The following is a 21167-nucleotide window of genomic DNA, read 5'->3' as shown; positions in this document are numbered from 1 at the left end:
TACTGATGAGGATTTAATGAAGATGTGATGGCGGTTCTAGACAACTCACTCACATCCTCAGAAGATGCGTCCTTCACCAAGTTTAGACTGAGTTCTTTTGGGGAATCGGGTCTGATCACAACCCACGCTACAGAACGTTCATGTCGTCGCATGCAGTTACACGCTTTCGCCAGAGGGGTCTCCAAATCTTACATAGTGTAGCTTTTCCCCTAGATGTCATTTCGGCACATAAACAGAAGAAGTGCATATTTTAATGAATAATAATCAATTATACATTCTGATGATCCGAAATTGGCTCATTTTTACATCTGAAAATGGCATAAATGTGGTTGAATAAAATCCACCTGGTTCTCCTCATCTAGAACAACCCTCCTGGTATCCTGGCCCTGCTGGATGAGGAATGTTGGTTCCCCAAAGCCACCGATGTCTCCTTCGTGGAGAAGCTCACAAACACACACTCCAGCCACTGCAAGTTCTCCAAGCCTAAGAACCCCAAGGACAAGACGTTTTTCTCCGTACAGCACTACGCTGGAAAGGTTCGTAAACCTCGGCTACTCTTTCGTCTAAGGATTAAATAGCGGTGCAGTGAATGACCTCACGGCTTGTTCTGGTTAGGTGGATTATAACGCTCATGCCTGGCTGACCAAAAACATGGACCCTCTGAATGACAACGTAACGGCGCTGCTGAATAACTCCACCAGCCCGTTCGTGCAGGAGCTGTGGAAAGATGGTGAGTTCCTGTCAGGGTCTGTGACCTTTTTCTGGAGGTTGTGATCTGCTTTACACTCAAACAGCTGAACTGAAGTGAACTGTCAGTATGACGTCTCTGTTTTACTGTGAATTAAAAACGAAACATTAAAGCTACAGTTATCAGTTTTAATGATATACCACTGATAACAATCCACTGACAATCAGGGCCAGTTTTAGAGGGGCTTTAGCCCCCCGTAATATTATTTAGCCCTCTCGAATGATTGTACATCATTAGTTCAGTTCATTAACAGTAATTTTTATTGAATCCTCATTATTCAACTGTGCCACTGTGTCTCCAGATTCACTATATATAGTTCCGGCCACGCGAGCTGATTGGCTGAGAAGCGTTCTAACCATGCTGTTATTTCGCAATAACATCAACAACATAAATTCCCAAACTGTCTTCACCACTGAGCAGCTTTTCAGTTGGCAGCTGTGACAGAAGAACAGCTGAACAACCTGGAATCAGCCAGAAATGAACCCAACACCATTCGCCAAACTAAATGGGCTGTAAGATGCTTTACAGACTGGCTGGAACAAAACAACATTAATACTGATCTGGCAAAAACTGACAAAACTGAGCTGGACTTGGCGAGGCTTACAGCAGACTGTGCAGCGAGTGGGCGGAGCTCGTTACTCTGACGTATCAACAAGCTGCTCGTTAAGGAACTATAATTTGGTGAAGGAACTGCGAACATTAAAACATATTAAACGCCGCGTTCACGGCCCAGTTTATTAATTTATTACTTTATTTATTTAACTGTTGTATTAAAGCAGTAGAACACTCGAGGAGTGTGTTATCGCCAATAACATCACGGCTGTGATGATCTACGGCGACCAAATCACAGCCGTGATGTTATTTCACGATAACACACTCCCTCTCCATTTTTGTCATTTTTCAGTTTTTGACATATTTTGAAGATGCCTGTTTCCCTTTACATTGTGTGTAAATTTCATGATGAATGGACTAAAAGAAACGACCCAAAATGACTTGGAAAACATTCTGGTTCCATTGATTTACATTAAAAGTGAAGTATGTTTTTTCCTTCTCCTGTAAAGTTACCATTTTGGAGATACAAGGTTTTCTTCCGACACACACACACACACACACACATATATATATAAAACTCCTTTATTTGATCTGTAATCTGTGTAGGTGGACAGATATAGTTCAAGCTCTTGCTTAATAATAGCTACAAAGAGACAGATCTGACTGCCAAGGTCTTGGAAAGTCCATTAGACTCTACACCTCTTTGGTACCGATCTGGACAGGACACTAAGCCCCATATCTATTAGGATGATTGACATAATATCATTATATCATATATAGCAAAGAAATGCATCTTGCTTAACTGGAACCACCAAAGACCTCCAACATTTAATTTGCTTAAAAACATTCTGGATTAAACCGGAATAGCGCGCTTACTGTTTAAAAGATAAGGTGGGCATCTTTTTCTGACCATATGCCCAGCCCAGACTGTGTGCCCTGACCATGTAGAAAGAGACATAAATTATAAATAAATAAATTAATTTATGAATTGTTTTCCTAATTGTTTTTATTTATTTCTCCTTAATTATTTCTATAATTTTATAAACACATCTACTTTTTTCTTTTTTCTTCCTCTTTCCTGACTTCTGTGTTCTTAGTTGTTGCTGACAGATGAAAATGAGTAGCTAAATCATTGAAAATATGAAGTTAGATGATAAACTCTCTTTTAAATTGCATGTTGAACAGTTGATAAATAAGTTAAAGTTGGAGTTGGGATTTTACTTTAGGGGCAGTTTTTGTTTTACTCAACAGGCATGAAAAAAAAAGCTGAAGCTCCTTTTTTTAACCTATTTTAGATTATGGTGATATTTTTATGGCTATACTTCAAAGACAGCGTTGTGCTCACTGGCCTCATTTATAGCAGGTGCTAGATATTCAACTCATCACTGAGAACCTTATGAAATGATTGGCCTTTACTTTCAGTCTATAATGTTTTGTCTATAAAGTCATTATTGCTCAGCTTCCTTCATATTTATCTGCATTCATATCAACAAGTTAGTCTCAGTACAATTTACGTTCTAATAGTTACGTTCAGCTGGACGTTCCTATGGTACGGTCTGAATACGGCGAGGCAGCTTTTAGTCACAGCGCTCCATCTGCGTGGAATGATCTGCAGAAACAGTTGAAATTAGAGCAGTTTATTTGGATTTTATGATAACTGTTAAAGAAATATGTCATTCAGTATTTCAGTCTGTTTGCTTGTTTTTAATGCGGTTTTGATTTGATTCTGTTGGTTGTGATGGTGTTTATTTGTCTGTTCTGTGCTGCCTTCTTGGCCAGGGCTCACCTCAGTACCTCAGTGACCTTATTTCCTATTATCAACCGACACACCCACTTAGATCACAAGGTGCTGCTCATTATTAGTACCCAGAATAAATAAAGTTACGTCAGGGGGAGGAGCCTTTTCATACCACGCCCCCCAGCTTTGGAATAGCCTACCAGTCTGTGTTCGGGACTCAGACACAGCCTCCGTCTTTAAGTCTAGGCTAAAAACTGACCTGTTTAGTCGAGCCTTTGGTTCATTTGTTTTCCTAACTATGTCCCTCTTATCCCCCCTACCCCCCCCTCTTTCCCCCTCCCCCTCTCTTTCCCCCTCCCCCTCTCTTTCCCTGAGCTGAGCGGCTGCCTGTCCTAAGAGGGTCTGACCTGAGATGCGGCCGGCGCACTGCACAGTGGTGTTAAACTGTATCCACTTATACTGTTTTGTGTCTGTCCTCTTATTCGGTGTCGACCAGAGGAGGACGGGTTCCCCTTTTGAGTCTGGTTCCTCTCGAGGTTTCTTCCTCCTGTTGAGGGAGTTTTTCCTTGCCACTGTCGCCGAGGCTTGCTCACTGGGGGACCCGGATTCTCTGTAAAGCTGCTTTGTGACAACATCTGTTGTAAAAGGCGCTATATAAATAAATCTGACTTGACTCGACTTGACTTACCTGTAAAAGAGATCTTTAATCTCATGGTGATTAGCCTGTTTAAATAAAGGTAAAACAAGAAAAAAAATCCATCTACTGCTACTCTAAAAGTTCATGATGAGCAGACGTTTTGGGGAGCAGCCATCAGACCCCCTTCAGTAAAGACTACAGCCATAAATCTGTAGCGATGCCCCTGGTGTCTATCACTGCGTTACAAACTGTAATAATGCCAAAAACCTTAATAATAATAACTGATGTAATAATAACAACAATATAATAATAACAGTAAGTAAATAGCCTTCTGTAGACAGAAAACAGTCACTAGGGTGGTACCCCTCTTGTCACTGGGGTGGAACCCTCAAGGGTCCATCTCAGTACCTTTAGTCAGGGAACATAACTGAACCATAATCCACTGAAATGATATGTTCTAAGCTGTACTGACTCCACACACCCCGTCTCGTCTCCAGGCTTTTATTTTACTGTTCTGTTTAAAACATTCGGTTATGAAAAGGTACAAATACGAACTTTTCACCTGGAAAAACTTATTTAAGGTTCACAATCAGACCTTAAAACCACTGTTGGAGCTTTGAGGGAACATTTACACTGTTTGTACCTTGATGAACAAGAAACGTACCTGAACAGAACCTTTATTTCTGACAGTGTGCTACAGTTTTGCTGCACAGCACATTTAATATGCGAACAGCAGCAGTGCTGTCATCTATTATACGTCTTGAAATTCCACTAAATTGTAGTTCATTTTCAGTTACTCTATAAAACAGAGTGTGTTTTGTTCTCTGCCCACAGCGGACCGTGTGGTGGGGCTGGAGACCATGGCTAAGATGGCCAAGTCGGACACCTCGATGCCCAGCGCCTCCAAGTCCAAGAAGGGCATGTTCCGCACGGTGGGGCAGCTTTACAAAGAGTCTCTGGGCAAACTGATGACCACTCTGCACAACACCCAGCCCAACTTCGTCCGCTGCATCATTCCTAACCACGAGAAGAGAGTAAGACTCATCAACTCATGACTGGTTTAGTGTGGTCAATACAAAGCAAAGTTATGGATCAGATCAGTGTGAGCTCATCTTAAGAAGCCGTCAAGTGACTTTTATTCGTATTTGATTTGTCTAATTTTGCCATTCATCTGATCATCTGATGTACTGATATATATATATATATATATATATATATATTAGTATATAGTTATATACTATATAATATATGTATATGAGTATATATGAGTATGACTGCACTGTATTGTTGACACTGCTGAGTATGACTGCACTGCATTGTTGACACTGCTGAGTATGACTGCACTGTATTGTTAACACTGCCGAGTATGACTGCACTGTATTGTTGACACTGCTGAGTATGACTGCACTGTATTGTTGACACTGCTGAGTATGACTGCACTGTATTGTTGACACTGCTGAGTATGACTGCACTGCATTGTTGACACCGCTGAGTATGACTGCACTGTATTGTTGACACTGCTGAGTGTGACTGCACTGTATTGTTGACACTGCTGAGTGTGACTGCACTGTATTGGTGACACTGCTGAGTGTGACTGCACTGTATTGTTGACACTGCTGAGTGTGACTGCACTGTATTGTTAACACTGCTGAGTGTGACTGCACTGTATTGTTGAAGCTCCACTTAAAAGGATCAAATTTCACACATCTTTATAGTTTCTTACTGTGGTGTAACTGTGATAAAATAATCTATCATTGAGTTTGTTTACATGTTCTTAATAATCTGATAACTTTAGAGAATCAGATTTTGTCAGTAATCCGATCTACACGTTTACATGCACTTAATAATCTGATAACTTTAGAAAATCAGATTTTGTCAGTAATCCGATCTACACGTTTACATGCACTTAATAATCTGAGAACTTTAGAAAATCAGATTTTGTCAGTAATCCGATCAGCACGTTTACATGCATTTAATAATCTGATAACTTTAGAAAATCAGATTTCGTCAGTAATCCGATCAGCACGTTTACATGCACTTAATAATCTGATAACTTTAGAAAATCAGATTTCGTCAGTAATCCGATCTACACGTTTACATGCACTTAATAATCTGATAACTTTAGAAAATCAGATTTTGTCAGTAATCCGATCAGCACATTTACATGCACTTAATAATCTGATAACTTTAGAAAATCAGATTTCGTCAGTAATCTGATCAGCACGTTTACATGCACTTAATAATCTGATAACTTTAGAAAATCAGATTTCGTCAGTAATCCGATCTACATGTTTAAATGCACTTAATAATCTGATAACTTTAGAAAATCAGATTTTGTCAGTAATCCGATCAATACGTTTACATGCACTTGAGTAATCAGATAATGGGGAAACTCCAGGTTGACATGAGTCAGACAGTAATCAGATTTGTGTTTTACAACCAGCCAATAAACTCACAGAAGAAGACGAGACGTAAATGTAACATAAATCTCAAACTTCATGACGCAGCTTTTTTTTAAACTTCGCCCCACTTTACCTGAAAATATGAACAAACATCATCTAGAAGATGTTATTCGGTTATATTTGGTTTCAGTGACGCTCCAAAAGTGTTTTGCTGCGTCTCGCGGCGACGCTGCTTGCTTATTTTCGGTACCGCCGTCTGTTTTCACACATGAGCAGACTGAGAGAAATGAAAGAAATCAGAGTAAGAGTTCACACGCACTGAGAATCTGATTACTGAGCTAAAATCCAGCTCAGATCAGATTTCTTACTCAGATTTCTAGACCTTACTCCGGTCTAAGAAATCAGAGTGTGCTGTTTACATGACCGTTTGAATAATCAGATAACTGCAGAAACCTGATTATGATCAGATTATTGAGTGTGCAGTGACCCTGATTACTGTATTGAATCTGTAACCCGTGTGTTTGTGTAGGCAGGGAAGCTGGACGCTCACCTGGTTCTGGAGCAGCTGCGCTGTAACGGAGTGCTGGAGGGAATCAGGATCTGTCGGCAGGGTTTCCCCAACCGCATCATCTTCCACGAGTTCCGTCAACGGTCAGTCAAAACATCCAGCACAAATCTGTCCACCTGTGTTTACTTACTGAGAGAGTTTAAAGCAATAATTGGGTAAAAATCTACACATTTTCCCAAATTGTCCATTTTTAGAGATAACAGTATATTGTGTAGTTTGAGGTGCAGTTGGGTGGTGCAGTAGGTTGCCTCCCTTCTGTGTGGAGTTTGCACGCTCTTCCTTTGAGCCTGGGTTTTATTCCCCGGCTGGGCAACCAGGGTGCGCCAGTTTCCTCCCGCAGTCCAAAGACAGGCAGTCAGGCTGATTGGAGACACTAAATGGTGTATGTCTGTGTGTTTGTCCTATGATGGACTGGCAACCCGTCCATGGTGTTTCCTCCCTTCTACCCACTGAACGCACAGTGCTAATTGCAGTGGTGGACGAAGTACACAAACCATGGACTTGAGTTAAAGTAGAGACACCCAAGGTAAAATATTACTCCAGTAAAAGTAGAAGTTCCTCCCTTTAGACCTCCACTTGAGTAAAAGTACTAAAGTATTTGCCTTCAAATGTACTTAAGTATCGAAAGTGAAAGTACTGAAAGATTAATTATGGCTCTGATGTCCTGTTATCATTTTTATAACAAGACTCGCTTCATTAACTCATTTTAGGTGAAAATACTCCAGTGTCTCTCTTGGTAAACCAGTCTTTTAATAGAAGGTCATTAATTAGTGACGCTGATGTCTATTAAAATTATCATCAGCACAAAACACTGAAGGCAAACAGTTTCCATCAGGGAGAACTGAGTGGCTCTGAAATCACTTTACAAACAAGCAAAGTTTCAGTTTAAGATTTATTTGAACTTAGTTTCAAGTTTAAGTTTAATAAAAACCTTAAAATTCAGATTCACAAATGAGTTTCCTTTACTAAACTGCATCTGTAGGTCTCTGTTCATAAACATAAACTAGACAAAACTAATTTACTATAAAATGAAATGTGTTTGTATAAATTCAGAATAAAGACGTGTCAGTCACAACTGCATATGAGTACATATTTCTATACTGTGGTCTGTTTACACAAAGTTAGGTTAGTTCATCATTTATGTTGAATAGACTCTCCCAAAATTTTACGCTGCTGCACTGATGTTGAACCGTGTGCTGCACTGGGTCGGTATGACCAACAGGTCAAAACAAGCTCAAAACTAAGTGACCGCTGTGCCCTGATTGGTGTTTTTGCTTCGCGATTCTTTCGTTTTGACATGTTACGTTTTTATACACACATAAACCAAAAGGAGCGACAGATTTCTCATAATGTGGTGGAGTAAAAAGTGAGATATCTGACTTTGAAATGTGGTGGAGTGAAAGTGAAAAGTCACCAAAATGGAAAAACTTCAGTAAAGTACAGATACACGAAAAACTACTTAAGTACAGAAACTAATTACATTTACTGAGTTACTGTCCACCACTGGCTAATTGGTGGTGTTTAAGCTTCCATCAGTTTTGTGGATCTAGTGCAAAACTGAAGCCAACCTCAGACACCAGAATCTCGACTACATTCGCAGTGAGGTGAAAACAGTGTAGAGGGGATTTTTGACACATTATCACTTTAATAAGTACGTCTTCCTTCTGTTCTCCAGCTATGAGATTCTGGCTGCCAGTGCGATTCCCAAAGGCTTTATGGACGGCAAACAAGCCTGCACACTTATGGTGAGTCAGTGCTTTACTGTGGAGTCACTGTCAGTTTTATTTAATTCTCGCAAAGAAAGACACTTTATTTAAAATGTTCCTGCATGTAGCTGATAAAATGTCTGCCTTTATTGTCCTAATTTTCCTTTTAACATAGTTTTGATCTCAACCTGTTCCCTTTTAATATTCCTGTAATGGTGAAGTATTTTTAAAAGGCACCAAACATGTAATATTACTATTATAGACACTTATAGACTGACATAAAAACATACTGCACAGCAAATGAAAACACAGAGAGAAACACATACATACAGTTGTGTGCAAAATTTGTGAAATGTACAAATAAGGACACAATTTGTGTGTTATTTTCGATGTGTTTGATGATTTTGTGCCGGAAAAAAATGCCATATTTAAGTTTGTTCCATGTAGAGAAATGTGTTCACTTATTTTCACAATCAACAAAACGTGATTTGACCGTCTTCAAACTTTTTCATATAACTGTATATGTTCATTGGTCAGTTTGACCGTAGATTACTTACTGTTGACTGTATCTGATTGTTTCAGGACTATAATTAAATTTTTGTTTGTTTTCTGTTTAGATTAAACATCTCGACCTGGACCCCAACCTGTACCGGATTGGTCAGAGTAAGATGTTTTTCCGCACGGGCGTTTTAGCTCAGTTGGAGGAGGAGCGCGATCTAAAACTGACCGTCGTCATCATCGCCTTCCAGGCCCAGGGCCGCGGCTTCCTGGCCAGAAAGTGAGTCTCTGACACATCTGCAACACTGCAGCTGCACAACTACACCGTGCCCACTTCATTTAAAGCTCTCAGAATGCTGAATAAGGTCCAGTCCCATTTCTTATTTTACCCCTACCCCTTGTTTTCGAGTGTCACCCTAACCCCTTGAACTGAGTTACAGGGTAGTGGTTAATCTTCCCTCTGAAATGGGACCCTCAAATAAAAAGAGCATCACTTCATTAACAGCTACCAGCGCTGCTCTGTAGGCGACCCTGCCAGTCTGCAGTGACAGCAGAGGAGGGTAAAGTTCAGCTCCTCACTGCTGGGCTTTAGTTACATTTAGGGCATCATATGCCTTCAAAGAGGGGGGCAATTATTTATTATCACCCACCCCTAATTCTTCAGTGCTATGAAGCTGAAGTCAGATATTCACCAGCTTCTTGTTCGAATTTTCCTGTTCCACCTTAAATGGAGCAGCAGTTCTGATGCCTGAGGTGCCAGAATGTAACTGCAGCACCATTTAAGGTGGAACAGAAAAATGTAGCTAGCTACCGATACGTCAGCACTGCTAGTGATTTTTTATGCTTGTTATGAAGTAAAGGACCAAAATACACTGAAACAACATTAAACTAAGATAATACAGTGGTTATCATAATTTTTTAACAGAGAAAATTCTCACATTTGTGTGTTTCTCTGGTCTCTTGTTCTCCATCTTGCCGGTTTTTCTTTTTTTCTCATAATTCTCTGTTTGGAGTCTCTGAAAAACCTCCGTTTGGAGGGTCATGTAGCCCCAACACTTCACCCCACCCCTCTATCTCAACAAGAATCGGGACACCCTACCCCTAGACGTGAACACGCAGAACAGAGGGGTAGGGCTGAGTGGTAGGGGCGAGGGGTGAAATGGGGATCATTTAGCATTGTAGTGACTAAAGTGCTGGGTGCGAAAACAAATCAAATTTTGTTATAAACGCTTTTCCTGTCAGAGCGTTCAGCAAGAGACAGCAGCAGCTCACGGCCATGAAGGTCATCCAGAGGAACTGCGCCGCCTACCTCAAACTGAAGAACTGGCAGTGGTGGAGGCTTTTCACTAAAGTAAGAGACAACGTGATCAGCCTCAGAGCAGCTTTCAGTCCAGAATATGCTGGTGCCAAACCTCCTTTGACTTTGATTGTGGTCAGAAACTGCCCTCTCTCCTCACCCAAAGGTCAAACCGCTGCTGCAAGTGACCCGACAAGAAGAAGAGATGAGCCAGAAGGAGGAAGAGCTTCAGAAGGCGAAGGAAGTGGCCCAGAAAGCAGAGACCGAACTGAAGGAGATCAACCAGAAGCACTCGCAGGTGAGGAGGACGCTTATTGTACCCCCGTCAGCACTTCGACACCAATTAGCGCAACGTGCTGTTACATACAAACCTTATTAGGGATGAAATGATTTTTTTTTTAGGTTTGACATGATTTTTGATTCTGAGGTCAATGTTTGATTCAGGGTATAATAATTTATGTGATAAAAATATCTTAATTTTGCAAATGTATAATATACTAAACACATCTGCTGCAGGTTCAGTTCAGAAAAATACAAATTTGATTTCAAAACAATACAATTTAAAATATGTGCAAATACGCTGTATGACATTAAGCATTAACTATGACTAAGTTATTGTTTACATTTTTCTAAATTAATTGATCAATGAATTGATTATCGACAGTGGCGTTCACAAAAGATGGGAAATGCGAAATGCTATGAAGAGACGAAGAGGCATATGATTGACTAACCACTGATTTTTCATGTTTAATGTTCTATTTTTCAGTACTGTTAATTGTTATACCATAATAGGGGTGGACAATATGATGATATTTTATTGTTATTATGATAAATTACATGATAGTTTTTCTGGGCAGATCATCGTCAGCACTCAAAGAACACTGACTAACTACATGCTTCATTACAAAGAGAGCAGAATTAGTCCTGTTTATTGGATTTAGTGCAGTTCAGTATGTAAAACATTGAATAAAAATAATTGTAGTTGTAGGTTTATTAGGTTTATTATTATTAATATTATTAGTAGTCGTAGTAGAAGTCGTAGTAGTAGCTGTAGTAGTCATAGTAGTAGTAGTAGCTGTAGTAGTCATAGTAGTAGTAGTAGTAGTAGCTGTAGTAGTCATAGTAGTAGTAGCTGTAGTAGTCATAGTAGTAGTAGCTGTAGTAGTCATGGTAGTAGTAGTAGCTGTAGTAGTCATAGTAGTAGTAGTAGCTGTAGTAGTCATAGTAGTCAGTAGCATACTATGTATAGTCGATAGTAGTAGTAGTAGTAGTCAGCGCAGTAGTAGTAGAAGTAGTAGTAGTCATAGTAGTAGTAGTAGTAGCTGTAGTAGTCATAGTAGTAGTCGTAGTAGTAGTAGTAGCTGTAGTAGTCATAGTAGTAGTAGTAGTAGTAGCTGTAGTAGTCATAGTAGTAGTAGCTGTAGTAGTCATAGTAGTAGTAGTAGCTGTAGTAGTCATAGTAGTAGTAGTAGTAGTAGCTGTAGTAGTCATAGTAGTAGTAGTAGCTGTAGTAGTCATAGTAGTAGTAGTAGCTGTAGTAGTCATAGTAGTAGTAGTAGTAGTAGCTGTAGTAGTCATAGTAGTAGTAGTAGTAGTAGCTGTAGTAGTCATAGTAGTAGTAGTAGTAGCTGTAGTAGTCATAGTAGTAGTAGTAACTGTAGTAGTCATAGTAGCAGTACTACTTGTAGTAGTTGTTGCAATAGTAGTAGCTGTAGTAGTCGTAGCAGTAGTAGTAGAAGTAGTAGTAGTCATAGTAGTAGTAGTAGTAGCTGTAGTATAGTAGTCATAGTAGCAGTACTACTTGTTGTAGTAGTTGTTGCAATAGTGGTAGTAGTAGTAGTAGTAGCTGTAGTAGTCATAGTAGTAGTAGTAGTAGCTGTAGTAGTAGTTATTCTTCTTCTTCTTCTTCTTAATATTATTATTATTATTATTATTATTATTATTATTATTATGTCTGTTCCAAAATTATTAAGTCTCAGAGAAACTAAATATTGTAATGCATATTGTGTATCGTGAAAAATGTCTTGAATTATTGTGATGTAATATTTTTGTCATATCGTCCACCCCTACACCACCACAGACCTAAAATCAATACCATACCAATACTGCTGATTTGATTGACACCCCAGAAATGACTGTCTGATCCACAGAACTTTGATCTTGAATAATTATGAAAGAGTCAGTTAGAAAAGTCCATCATAACTCGACCTGCATGAGGAACACATTTACGCTCACCTGCCTTGGGGGCGGAAAAAACAGTTGATCTCTGACAGTGTACCTGTACCTGTACCTGTACCTGTACCTGTACCTGTAATTATTACCTGTGCTCAGCTGCTGGAGGAGAGGAACGCGCTGCAGGAGAAGCTGCAGACGGAGGCGGAGCTCTACGCCGAGGCTGAGGAGATGAGGATTCGGCTGGAGGCCAAAAAGCAGGAGCTGGAGGAGGTTCTGCACGAGATGGAGGCGCGGCTGGAGGAGGAGGAGGAGCGCAGTCAGGCCCTGCAGCAGGAGAAGAAGAACATGCAGCAGCAGCTACAGGTTCCGCAATTATCATTGATGACTGATTATTGGAAATAAGTAATCAGCTAATTGATTGCTGTGGATGTGCAAAGGGAAAATTATTATGATGTAACTGAAAAAGTTTTAAAAATCTTATTTACATAAAAAACGCTCAAACTACACACTACAGCAAGAGTATTCATATTAATCAATTAATCCTAAGCAGTTGCTACTATTAATTGTTCTGTATCTACTATGAATTATTAATGAACTACTATAAATTACACCATGATTAATTATTTATTATGTACCATAAGTTATTTAGTAACTACTAGGAATTATTCAGTAATTACTATGAATTTCTAAGTAACTATTATGAATTATTTAAAATCTACAATAAATTCTTTAGTAATTCATATGAATTATTCAGCGTCTACTATGAATATTCAGTAACTATTATGGATTATTGAGAATCTACCATAAATTATTCAGCGACTATTATGAATTATTTAGGAACAAATATGAAATATTTAGTACCCAATATGAATTATTTATTACCTACTATCAATTATTCAGTAACTATTATGAATTATTCGATATCTACTATGAATTATTCATGAATTATTCAGTATCTACTGTGAATTATTCAGTATCTACTGTGAATTTTTCAGTATCTACTGTGAATTATTCAGTAACTACTATACAGTTAATGTATTTTGAAGTTATAAAACTGAAGTATGAACCCACATAAAGACGCTTAGGGTCCAGACTTTCCCAGACTTGGATTAAGTCTAAACTAAATGGAATTGACACACAATTTGCAATGCATTTTAGTCCCAGACCAGGTTTTGTCCATTTCTCTGGCTCTCAGAGTTTAAAGAGTTGAGTTTGTTGATTAGCTGGACCTGCAGGTGATCCTCACTGAGCTCGTTTAACGTCTCTGTAGGAAATGGAGGCGCGTTTGGCCGAGCAGGAGGACGGCAGGCAGAAGCTGCAGCTGGAGAAAGCTGCCACTGACGGGAAGATTAAAAAACTGGAGGAAGATTTTCTCATTATGGAGGATCAGAACAACAAGCTGCATAAGGTGGGTCTGATTTATTGACTTCAGTGACAAGCTTGTGTAACAGACTGACTCCTGGACATGCTTTTCTCTGACCACTTCTATTAAAGATGCTTAAATACAGTTCTGTGGTGCTGTGGCACGGCAGTTACAGTCTTATGTGAAAGTTAAGGTGCCCCTGGTCAAATTACACGTTTTGTTGATTTTCTACGTAAAAATAAGTACACCGCAAGTCTGTCTATACAGATAAATGAATAGAAATAAATAGAAATTGTGCACTAAAGTCTGCAGAAAAATGCCATGTTTAAGTTTGTTGGCCATACTTTAGTCATATTGTCCCCTATAGATGATCTATAGATACTTCAGTTATTATCAAACTTTCTGGTGACAGTTGGTTATCAACAACATTATGGTCAGGGGTAGGTTTAGGAGTAGTTGTAGGTGTGTTGTAATTAAGGTCAGGGTTGGATTGGGGCAGAAGTCAGCAACCCAAATGTTAAGAAGAGCCATTTTCTTCTTTCAGCAAAAATCTGTCCGCCTGTCTGGGAGCCACAACATTTTGTGTCCGTTTTATTTAATTAATGTTTCACCATCTTGGTTGTAAATATGTCTCAGTATGTGCTGATGAACTAGTATAGACTAAAAATATAATATAAACTAAAACGCAGACTTACTTTGCTCTGCTTTAAGCTTTAGATCAGCTACAGCTGCTTTTCTCGCATCTCCAGCAGGAAACTTTTCCTCAAAAGTAGATCAGTTTATTGTAAAATGTCTCTCAACATTACATTTTTTTATGAGGCTGAAGTCGCTTCTCATTCGCCAGCTTCTTGTTGGAATTTTCCTGTTCCACCTTAAATGGTGCCTGAGGCGCCAGAATGTAACTGCAGCACCTTTTAAGGTGGAACAGGACAATTCGAGCAAGAAGCTGGCAAACGAGAAACTGACTTCAGCCTCGCGACTTTTTTAGTGTTCATCAGTTTCTCACTGCAGATTAAACGTATCAGGAAACCAGCTGGAGTGATTATAAACACTAATCAGTCCATTCATCTCCAAATTATCGATGTTCATCTTAAATCTCTCTCTTTGCCGTTTCGTAGCTACTAGCTAGGCGAGACTGTTGTCTGTGTTGCTATGGTGACCAGCAGTCTGCACTGATCTTCAGGGTTAAAGGGTGAATCAGCAGTTCTACATTAACTCCAGAGTTTAAGACCATTTACTGTTAAACTGTGTTGAACGATCAGCAGAGCTTTATTTTACTGTAAAGGAGGATTATTTTATTTTTACCTACTAATCTGATTCAGCTGTGGAGCCACAACAGGGCAGTAAAAGAGCCTCATGTTGGCGACCCCAGTGTTCAACACAGTGACTGTAACTCGTGGGTGAATAAACATTGAAATATAGTTAAACATAAGACACTGAAACTGGTGATACAGCATGTTTGGTTTAGCTATGTAATATAACGCCACATGTTTTCTTTCCTGAGTTCTACTAACCTTTTCTACCCTCTCACTGATGTAGGAGAAGCAGCAGCTGGAGGAACGTCTGGCTGACATGAGCTCCAACCTCGCTGAAGAAGAGGAGAAGTCGAAGAATCTCACCAAGCTTAAGGCTAAACACGAGTCCATGATTTCCGAGCTGGAAGGTTTGTTCAGGGCAGATTGAGTCAGTGACCTGTATATACTATATACAGGCGTTTGCAAAAGTTTGAACAAAATCTGGCAAAATCACGTGTTTTTACACATCCTCTACAGAGAACCCACTTAAATATGACACTTTTCTGCAAATTGTAGTGCTCAGTGTCTGTTTATTTGCTGTGTAACATGTTGGAATAAAACAGAAAATGTGCCATAATATTCACACTGTCCACATAAAATGTGTTCAATTCAACACATAAACAGTGGCTGTACATTAGAATGTGTGGAAGTGTGTTGTCTGTAGGGGTCTTAGTACTTATTTAACTTTCCCAAAGTTTTGCATTCGGCCGTATGTGGAGTTTATTTTAGCATTGTTATTGTAAGGTCCAGTCATATTCTGCATACAGAGTTCGCATTCAGACTTATCTAGAACATCTACACTGCCTGTCAGAACGTTTGTGGGAATCTTGCTTCTTTTTTAATTAGTTGTTTTGTTGCTTTCAGTTAAATAAGAAAAAACTCTGTTCAGGTTTAGTTGATCTAATGCTAATGCTGCGTGTAGTTTTCCTCCAACACTGAGCTTCATGAGGTAGTTATCATTTTCTGGACTGTTATCTTGAGATAACAACTTAATTGTCTTGTATTGTATTAATTGTATTGTATTTTTCTCTTGATCTCAAGATTATCAAGATAATCAGGAAAACAACTTTTGTTATCTGGAGATCACAAGACAAATACGTTGTGATCTCCATTTGTTATCCTGCGATCAGAAGACAAAAGACATTTGTTATCCTGAGATCACAAGATAAGTTGTGATCTTGAGAAAATAACATTTGTTATCTTGAGATCACAAGACAAATAAGTTGTGATCTCCATTTGTTATCCTGAGATCAGAAGACAAAAGACATTTGTTATCCTGAGATCACAAGGCAAATAAGTTGTGATCTTGAGAAAATAACATTTGTTATCTTGAGATCACAAGACAAATAAGTTGTGATCTCCATTTGTTATCCTGAGATCAAAAGACACAAGACATTTGTTATCCTGAGATTACAAGGCAAATAAGTTGTGATCTTGAGAAGACATTTGTTATCTTGAGATCACAAGACAAATATGTTGTGATCTCCATTTGTTATCCTGAGATCAAAAGACAAAGACATTTGTTATATTGGGATCACAAGACAAATAAGTTGTGATCTCGAGAAAAACATTTATTATTATTTTGAGATTACAAGAGAAATAAGTTGTGATCTCAAAAAAACAAATTTGTTTTCTTAAAATCACAAGACAAAGAAGTTGTGATCTCAAGAAAACAGACCAGAAAATCATAACTACCTCATGGCCTCTCTGGACGTCTGTACAAACCTGCTTAGATATAAAATAAAATTTTTGAAAACTAACAAGAAAAAAGATCAATTCTTAGGGATCTCACTTGACCATTTAGCCTCTGGAGGGTTTACATATACCATACGTGTGGCTGTATGGATAAAACTCACTCACTGACCATTTAGCCTCTGGAGGGTTTACATATACACATATACAGTGTGGCTGTATATGGAGTAAAATGCAAATTGTTAATATGTTATCATGTGTGCAGTTGACTGTTTCATATCTGTCCAGTGCGTCTGAAGAAGGAGGAGAAAGGCCGTCAGGATGTGGAGAAGGCGAAGCGTAAACTGGAGGCCGAGTATAATGACCTGCAGGACCAGCTGGCCGCTCTGCAGGCTGAGATCGCAGAGCTGAAAGCACAACTGGCCGCCAAAGAGGAGGAGCTGCAGGCCCTGCTGGCGCGGTACGCTCCTCCTCTTAACTATCAGCTTTCTTAGAAACTCATGACTAATTCTGTTCAGTGGTCCATTGGCTTCAGAATCTATAGTAAAGTGCTAAACTGTGTTCTGTAGAGTAACAGAACCTGCACATTCGCTTCATAGCAGAACCCCATTTCCAAAAAAGTTGGTATGCTGTGCAGAATGTAAATAAAAATAGAATGCAATGATATGCAAACAATGTAAAGCATATTTTTAAAGGAAAATGCTACAAAGACAACAAATCAAATGTTGAAACTGAGAAATGTTATTGTTTTTTATAAATAAATGCCCATTTTGAATTTGATGCCAGCAACACATTCCAAAAAAGTTGGGACGGGGGCCTGTTTACCACTGAGTTTCACCTCTTCTTTAACAGCACTCTGTAAGCGTTTGGGAACTGAGGAGACACTGCTGTAGTTTAGAAAGTGAAATGTTTTCCTGTTCTTTTTTGGTAAAGGATTTCAGATGCTTGTCAGTTTCGGGGGCTCATTTGTCGTATTTTTCATTTCATAATGCACCAAATATTTTAAGTGGTGACAGGTCTGGACTGTTTAGCATGCTGACTCTTTTAATATGGAGCCATGCTGTTGTAATACATGCAGAATGTGGTTTGTCTTTGTCTTGCTGAAATAATCAAGGCCTTCCCTGAAAAAGACGTCGTCTGGATGGCAGCATATGTAGCCAAAACATGTATATATCATTCAGCATTAATGGTGCCTTCACAGATGTGCACGTCACCCATGCCATGTGCACTAATGCACCCCTAGACCATCATGAATACTGGCTTTGAACTGTGCACTGATAACAAGCTGAGTGGTCTTTAGTCCGGAGGACACAGTGTCCATGATTTCCAAAAGGAATTTCAAATGCTGATTCGTCGGACCACAGGATACTTTTCCACTTCACCTCTGTCCATTTTAAATGAGCTCAGGCCCAGAGAAGGTGGCAGCATTTCTGGATCCTGTTTATATTTGGTTTCTTCTTTGCGTTTTAGAGTTTTAACTTGCATTTGTGGATGCAGTGATGAACTGTTTTCACAGACAGTGTTTTTCAGAAGTGTTTCTGAGCCCATGCAGTGATTTCCACTACAGAATCATGTCTGTTTTTAATGCAGTGCTGCCTGAGGGCCCAAAGATCACAGCCAGCAAATACTGGTTTCTGGTCTTGTCCCTTACATACAGAGTCTTTTAATGATATTATGTACCGTAGATGATGAAAAGCAACAGTTCTTTGCAACCACCAGGTGTTTTTTTAGCATCACACAACTTTACCAGGTTTTTGTTCCCCCGTCCCAACTTTTTTGGAACGTGTTGTTGGCATCAAATTCAAAATGGACAATTTTTTAAAAAACAATAAAATTTCTCAGTTTCAACATTTGATATGTTGTCTTTGTACTATAATTCATAGTAGATTCTGAATAATCCATAGTAGCCACTGAATTGAAAGTGTAGAGTCTTTAGAGATTTGAAAGTAAACACCGTAATTAAGAGGAATATTTACGGAATCTGTCCATCCCAGGCTGGAGCAGGAATCTGCTCAGAAGAACAACGCCCTGAAGAAGATCCGGGAGATGGAGGGGCTGATTTCTGAGCTACAGGACGATCTGGAGGCCGAACGAGACGCCCGAGCAAAGACTGAAAAAGCCAAGCGTGACCTGGGAGAGGAGCTGGAGGCCCTGAGGTCGGAGCTGGAGGATTCACTGGACACCACAGCAGCCCAGCAGGAGCTCAGGTAGCGCACTGGCTATGTTTACTGCTCAAGAGCCATAATTCAAAAGTTTGGAATCAGTGTTTTCAGTAATACAGAAGAGAAAATGAAATGTTGTGTCCAGAATAGTGAACAAAGCTGTAGAACATCGATAATGAAGTTCTAATAAAATTTATATCCAGACTGAAATTATGCTAAAATTCACACCCAGAATGCCTCATATTTCAAAAGCGTTGATCATTAAGTCTCAATGCAAGTAACTTAAAAAGGAATTGCTGATGATAGATACTTATTAGATAGATTATTATTGTTATTATTATTATCATTATTATTCTATAATTATATATAATATATACAGTATGTATATTTACTAGCTTCTTGCTGTTCCCAATAAACCTTGAAATACTGAACAAAATGATGAAAAATACATTTTAATATCTGGTTTAAATGTTAATATGTGAAGGGATTCCCAACCTTTGCTGCTCCATATCGCCGCTGTCGGAAGAAAACCTCGTATCTCCATTTTTGACATTTTTCAGTTTGTGACATAATTTGAAAATACCTGTTTCCCTTTATAATGTGTGCAAATTTCATGATGAATGGACTAAAAGAAACGACCAAAAAGACTTGGAAAACCATCTGGTTCCATTGACTTACATTAAAAGTAAAGCAGGTTTTTTCCTTCTCCTGTAAAGTCGCCGTTTTGGAGATACGAGGTTTTCTTCTGCGATCTGTTAATATGTACTGTGTCGTTTGTGTCCAGGGCTAAAAGAGAGCAGGAGGTGGCGATGCTGAAGAAGGCGATGGAGGATGAAGGCCGCAGCCACGAGGCCCAGGTGCAGGACCTGAGGCAGAAACACACTCAGGCTGTGGAGGAGCTCGGTGAGCAGCTGGAGCAGCTTAAACGGGTAAACAATGATTTTACTTTGATCTGTGTCATTTTCTTATTATTCAAAATTAAAATGTCTTCTTTCTTGTATTACTGTTTAACTTTGAGCTGCTATATAAAGAAAATTATTATTATTATTATTATTATTATTATTAATATTATCATTATTATCATTATTATGTTTCTCTCTGTCCTGCAGGCTAAAGCCACTCTGGAGAAGGCTAAGCAGGCTCTGGAGAAAGAAGCCGCTGATCAGAGCGCGGAGCTGCGCTCGCTGGCCAGTTCTAAGCAGGACGTTGAGCACAAGAGGAAGAAAGTGGAGTCTCAGCTGGCGGATCTGCAGACTCGGTACAACGATGGAGAGAGGCAGAGGGCGGAGCTGGGAGACCGAGTCTCCAAACTCACCGTGAGTGCTTTTGTTAAAGGCCTAGATCACAGGAGAACAAACTTCCCCTTTTTATTATAATTAGTTTGATTTAAACTCTTACAAAAGATGGTTCTTCAACGGTTCTTTAGTAAAGAGAGTGGTTCTACACAGAACCATGAACACTCAAGGAGCCCTTTGCATGATTAAAGGTTTGTTTACATCATGAAAGCGTTCTTCAGATTAATGGAGAATATGCTGTAGGTGGTTCTACATAGAGCCTTTTTGAAAAGGGTTCTATATAGTACTCCAAAGCGTTCTTCAGATTGATGGACAATGTGCTGTGGATGGTTCTGTGTAGAGCCTTTTTAAAAAGCGTTCTATATAGCACCCAAAAGGGTTCTTATGTGGTTACAAGCTTGACATCGTAACAACAGAGGAGCACTTTTTATTGCTATATAGAACCATATGCAACACACTCTCCATCAATCTGAAGAAGCCTTTCACAATGTAAAGAACCGCTTAATCATGCAAAGGGCTCTTTGAGTGCTCATGCTTCTAAATAGAACCATTTTTTACTAAGGAACCCTTGGAGAACCAAATTTTTTAAGAGTGTAATATGTAAGCATTGTTAAAGTTTCAAAATGTACTGTTTATTTCCTGTTTACTGTTTATTATTATTATTATTATTATTATTATTATTACATTATATACCAGCCATTACCCTTTACACTTACACATCACTGCTATAGGAACAAAACCTTGTATCTCCAAAATGGTAACCTTACAGGAGAAGGAAAAAACCTACCTTGCTTTTAATGTAAGTCAATGGAACCAGACGTCTTTCTTAGTGATTTTGGGTCGTTTATTTTGGTCCATTCATCATGAAATTTACACAAAATGTAAAGAATAACAGGCATTTTCAAATTATGTCAAAAACTGAAGAACGACAAAAATGGAGATACGAGGTTCTGTTCCAGTGATATATTAATTTAGTAGACGGTATTTTTATGTTTCCTATGTCTTTTTTAGCACTTCTGCCTAAAGAAATGTAATTTTA

General features: G+C 39.0%; 1 protein-coding gene across 3 annotated transcripts in view; it reads left to right on the top strand.

Annotated features, from left to right (window-relative positions):
* The window catches only part of myh11b (myosin, heavy chain 11b, smooth muscle), a 61025-nt gene that overhangs the window by 21654 nt on the left and 18204 nt on the right, over positions 1–21167 (top strand). For all 3 annotated transcript variants that reach the window (XM_036589856.1, XM_036589855.1, XM_036589857.1), the window contains exons 15-29: positions 363–536; positions 616–730; positions 4510–4709; positions 6607–6728; positions 8321–8390; positions 8969–9129; positions 10092–10200; positions 10313–10444; positions 12478–12684; positions 13592–13729; positions 15224–15347; positions 16960–17131; positions 18666–18878; positions 19618–19762; positions 19943–20149. In XM_036589856.1, coding sequence (XP_036445749.1) covers positions 363–536; positions 616–730; positions 4510–4709; positions 6607–6728; positions 8321–8390; positions 8969–9129; positions 10092–10200; positions 10313–10444; positions 12478–12684; positions 13592–13729; positions 15224–15347; positions 16960–17131; positions 18666–18878; positions 19618–19762; positions 19943–20149 — 2289 coding nt within the window. The remainder of the gene's footprint in view (positions 1–362; positions 537–615; positions 731–4509; positions 4710–6606; positions 6729–8320; positions 8391–8968; positions 9130–10091; positions 10201–10312; positions 10445–12477; positions 12685–13591; positions 13730–15223; positions 15348–16959; positions 17132–18665; positions 18879–19617; positions 19763–19942; positions 20150–21167) is intronic.

Source organism: Colossoma macropomum, unplaced genomic scaffold (genome assembly GCF_904425465.1).
Source record: "Colossoma macropomum unplaced genomic scaffold, Colossoma_macropomum, whole genome shotgun sequence".
Classification (NCBI taxonomy): Eukaryota; Metazoa; Chordata; class Actinopteri; order Characiformes; family Serrasalmidae; genus Colossoma; species Colossoma macropomum.
Note: the sequence above shows the minus strand (reverse complement) of the source record. Positions and strands in the feature narration are given on the sequence as shown.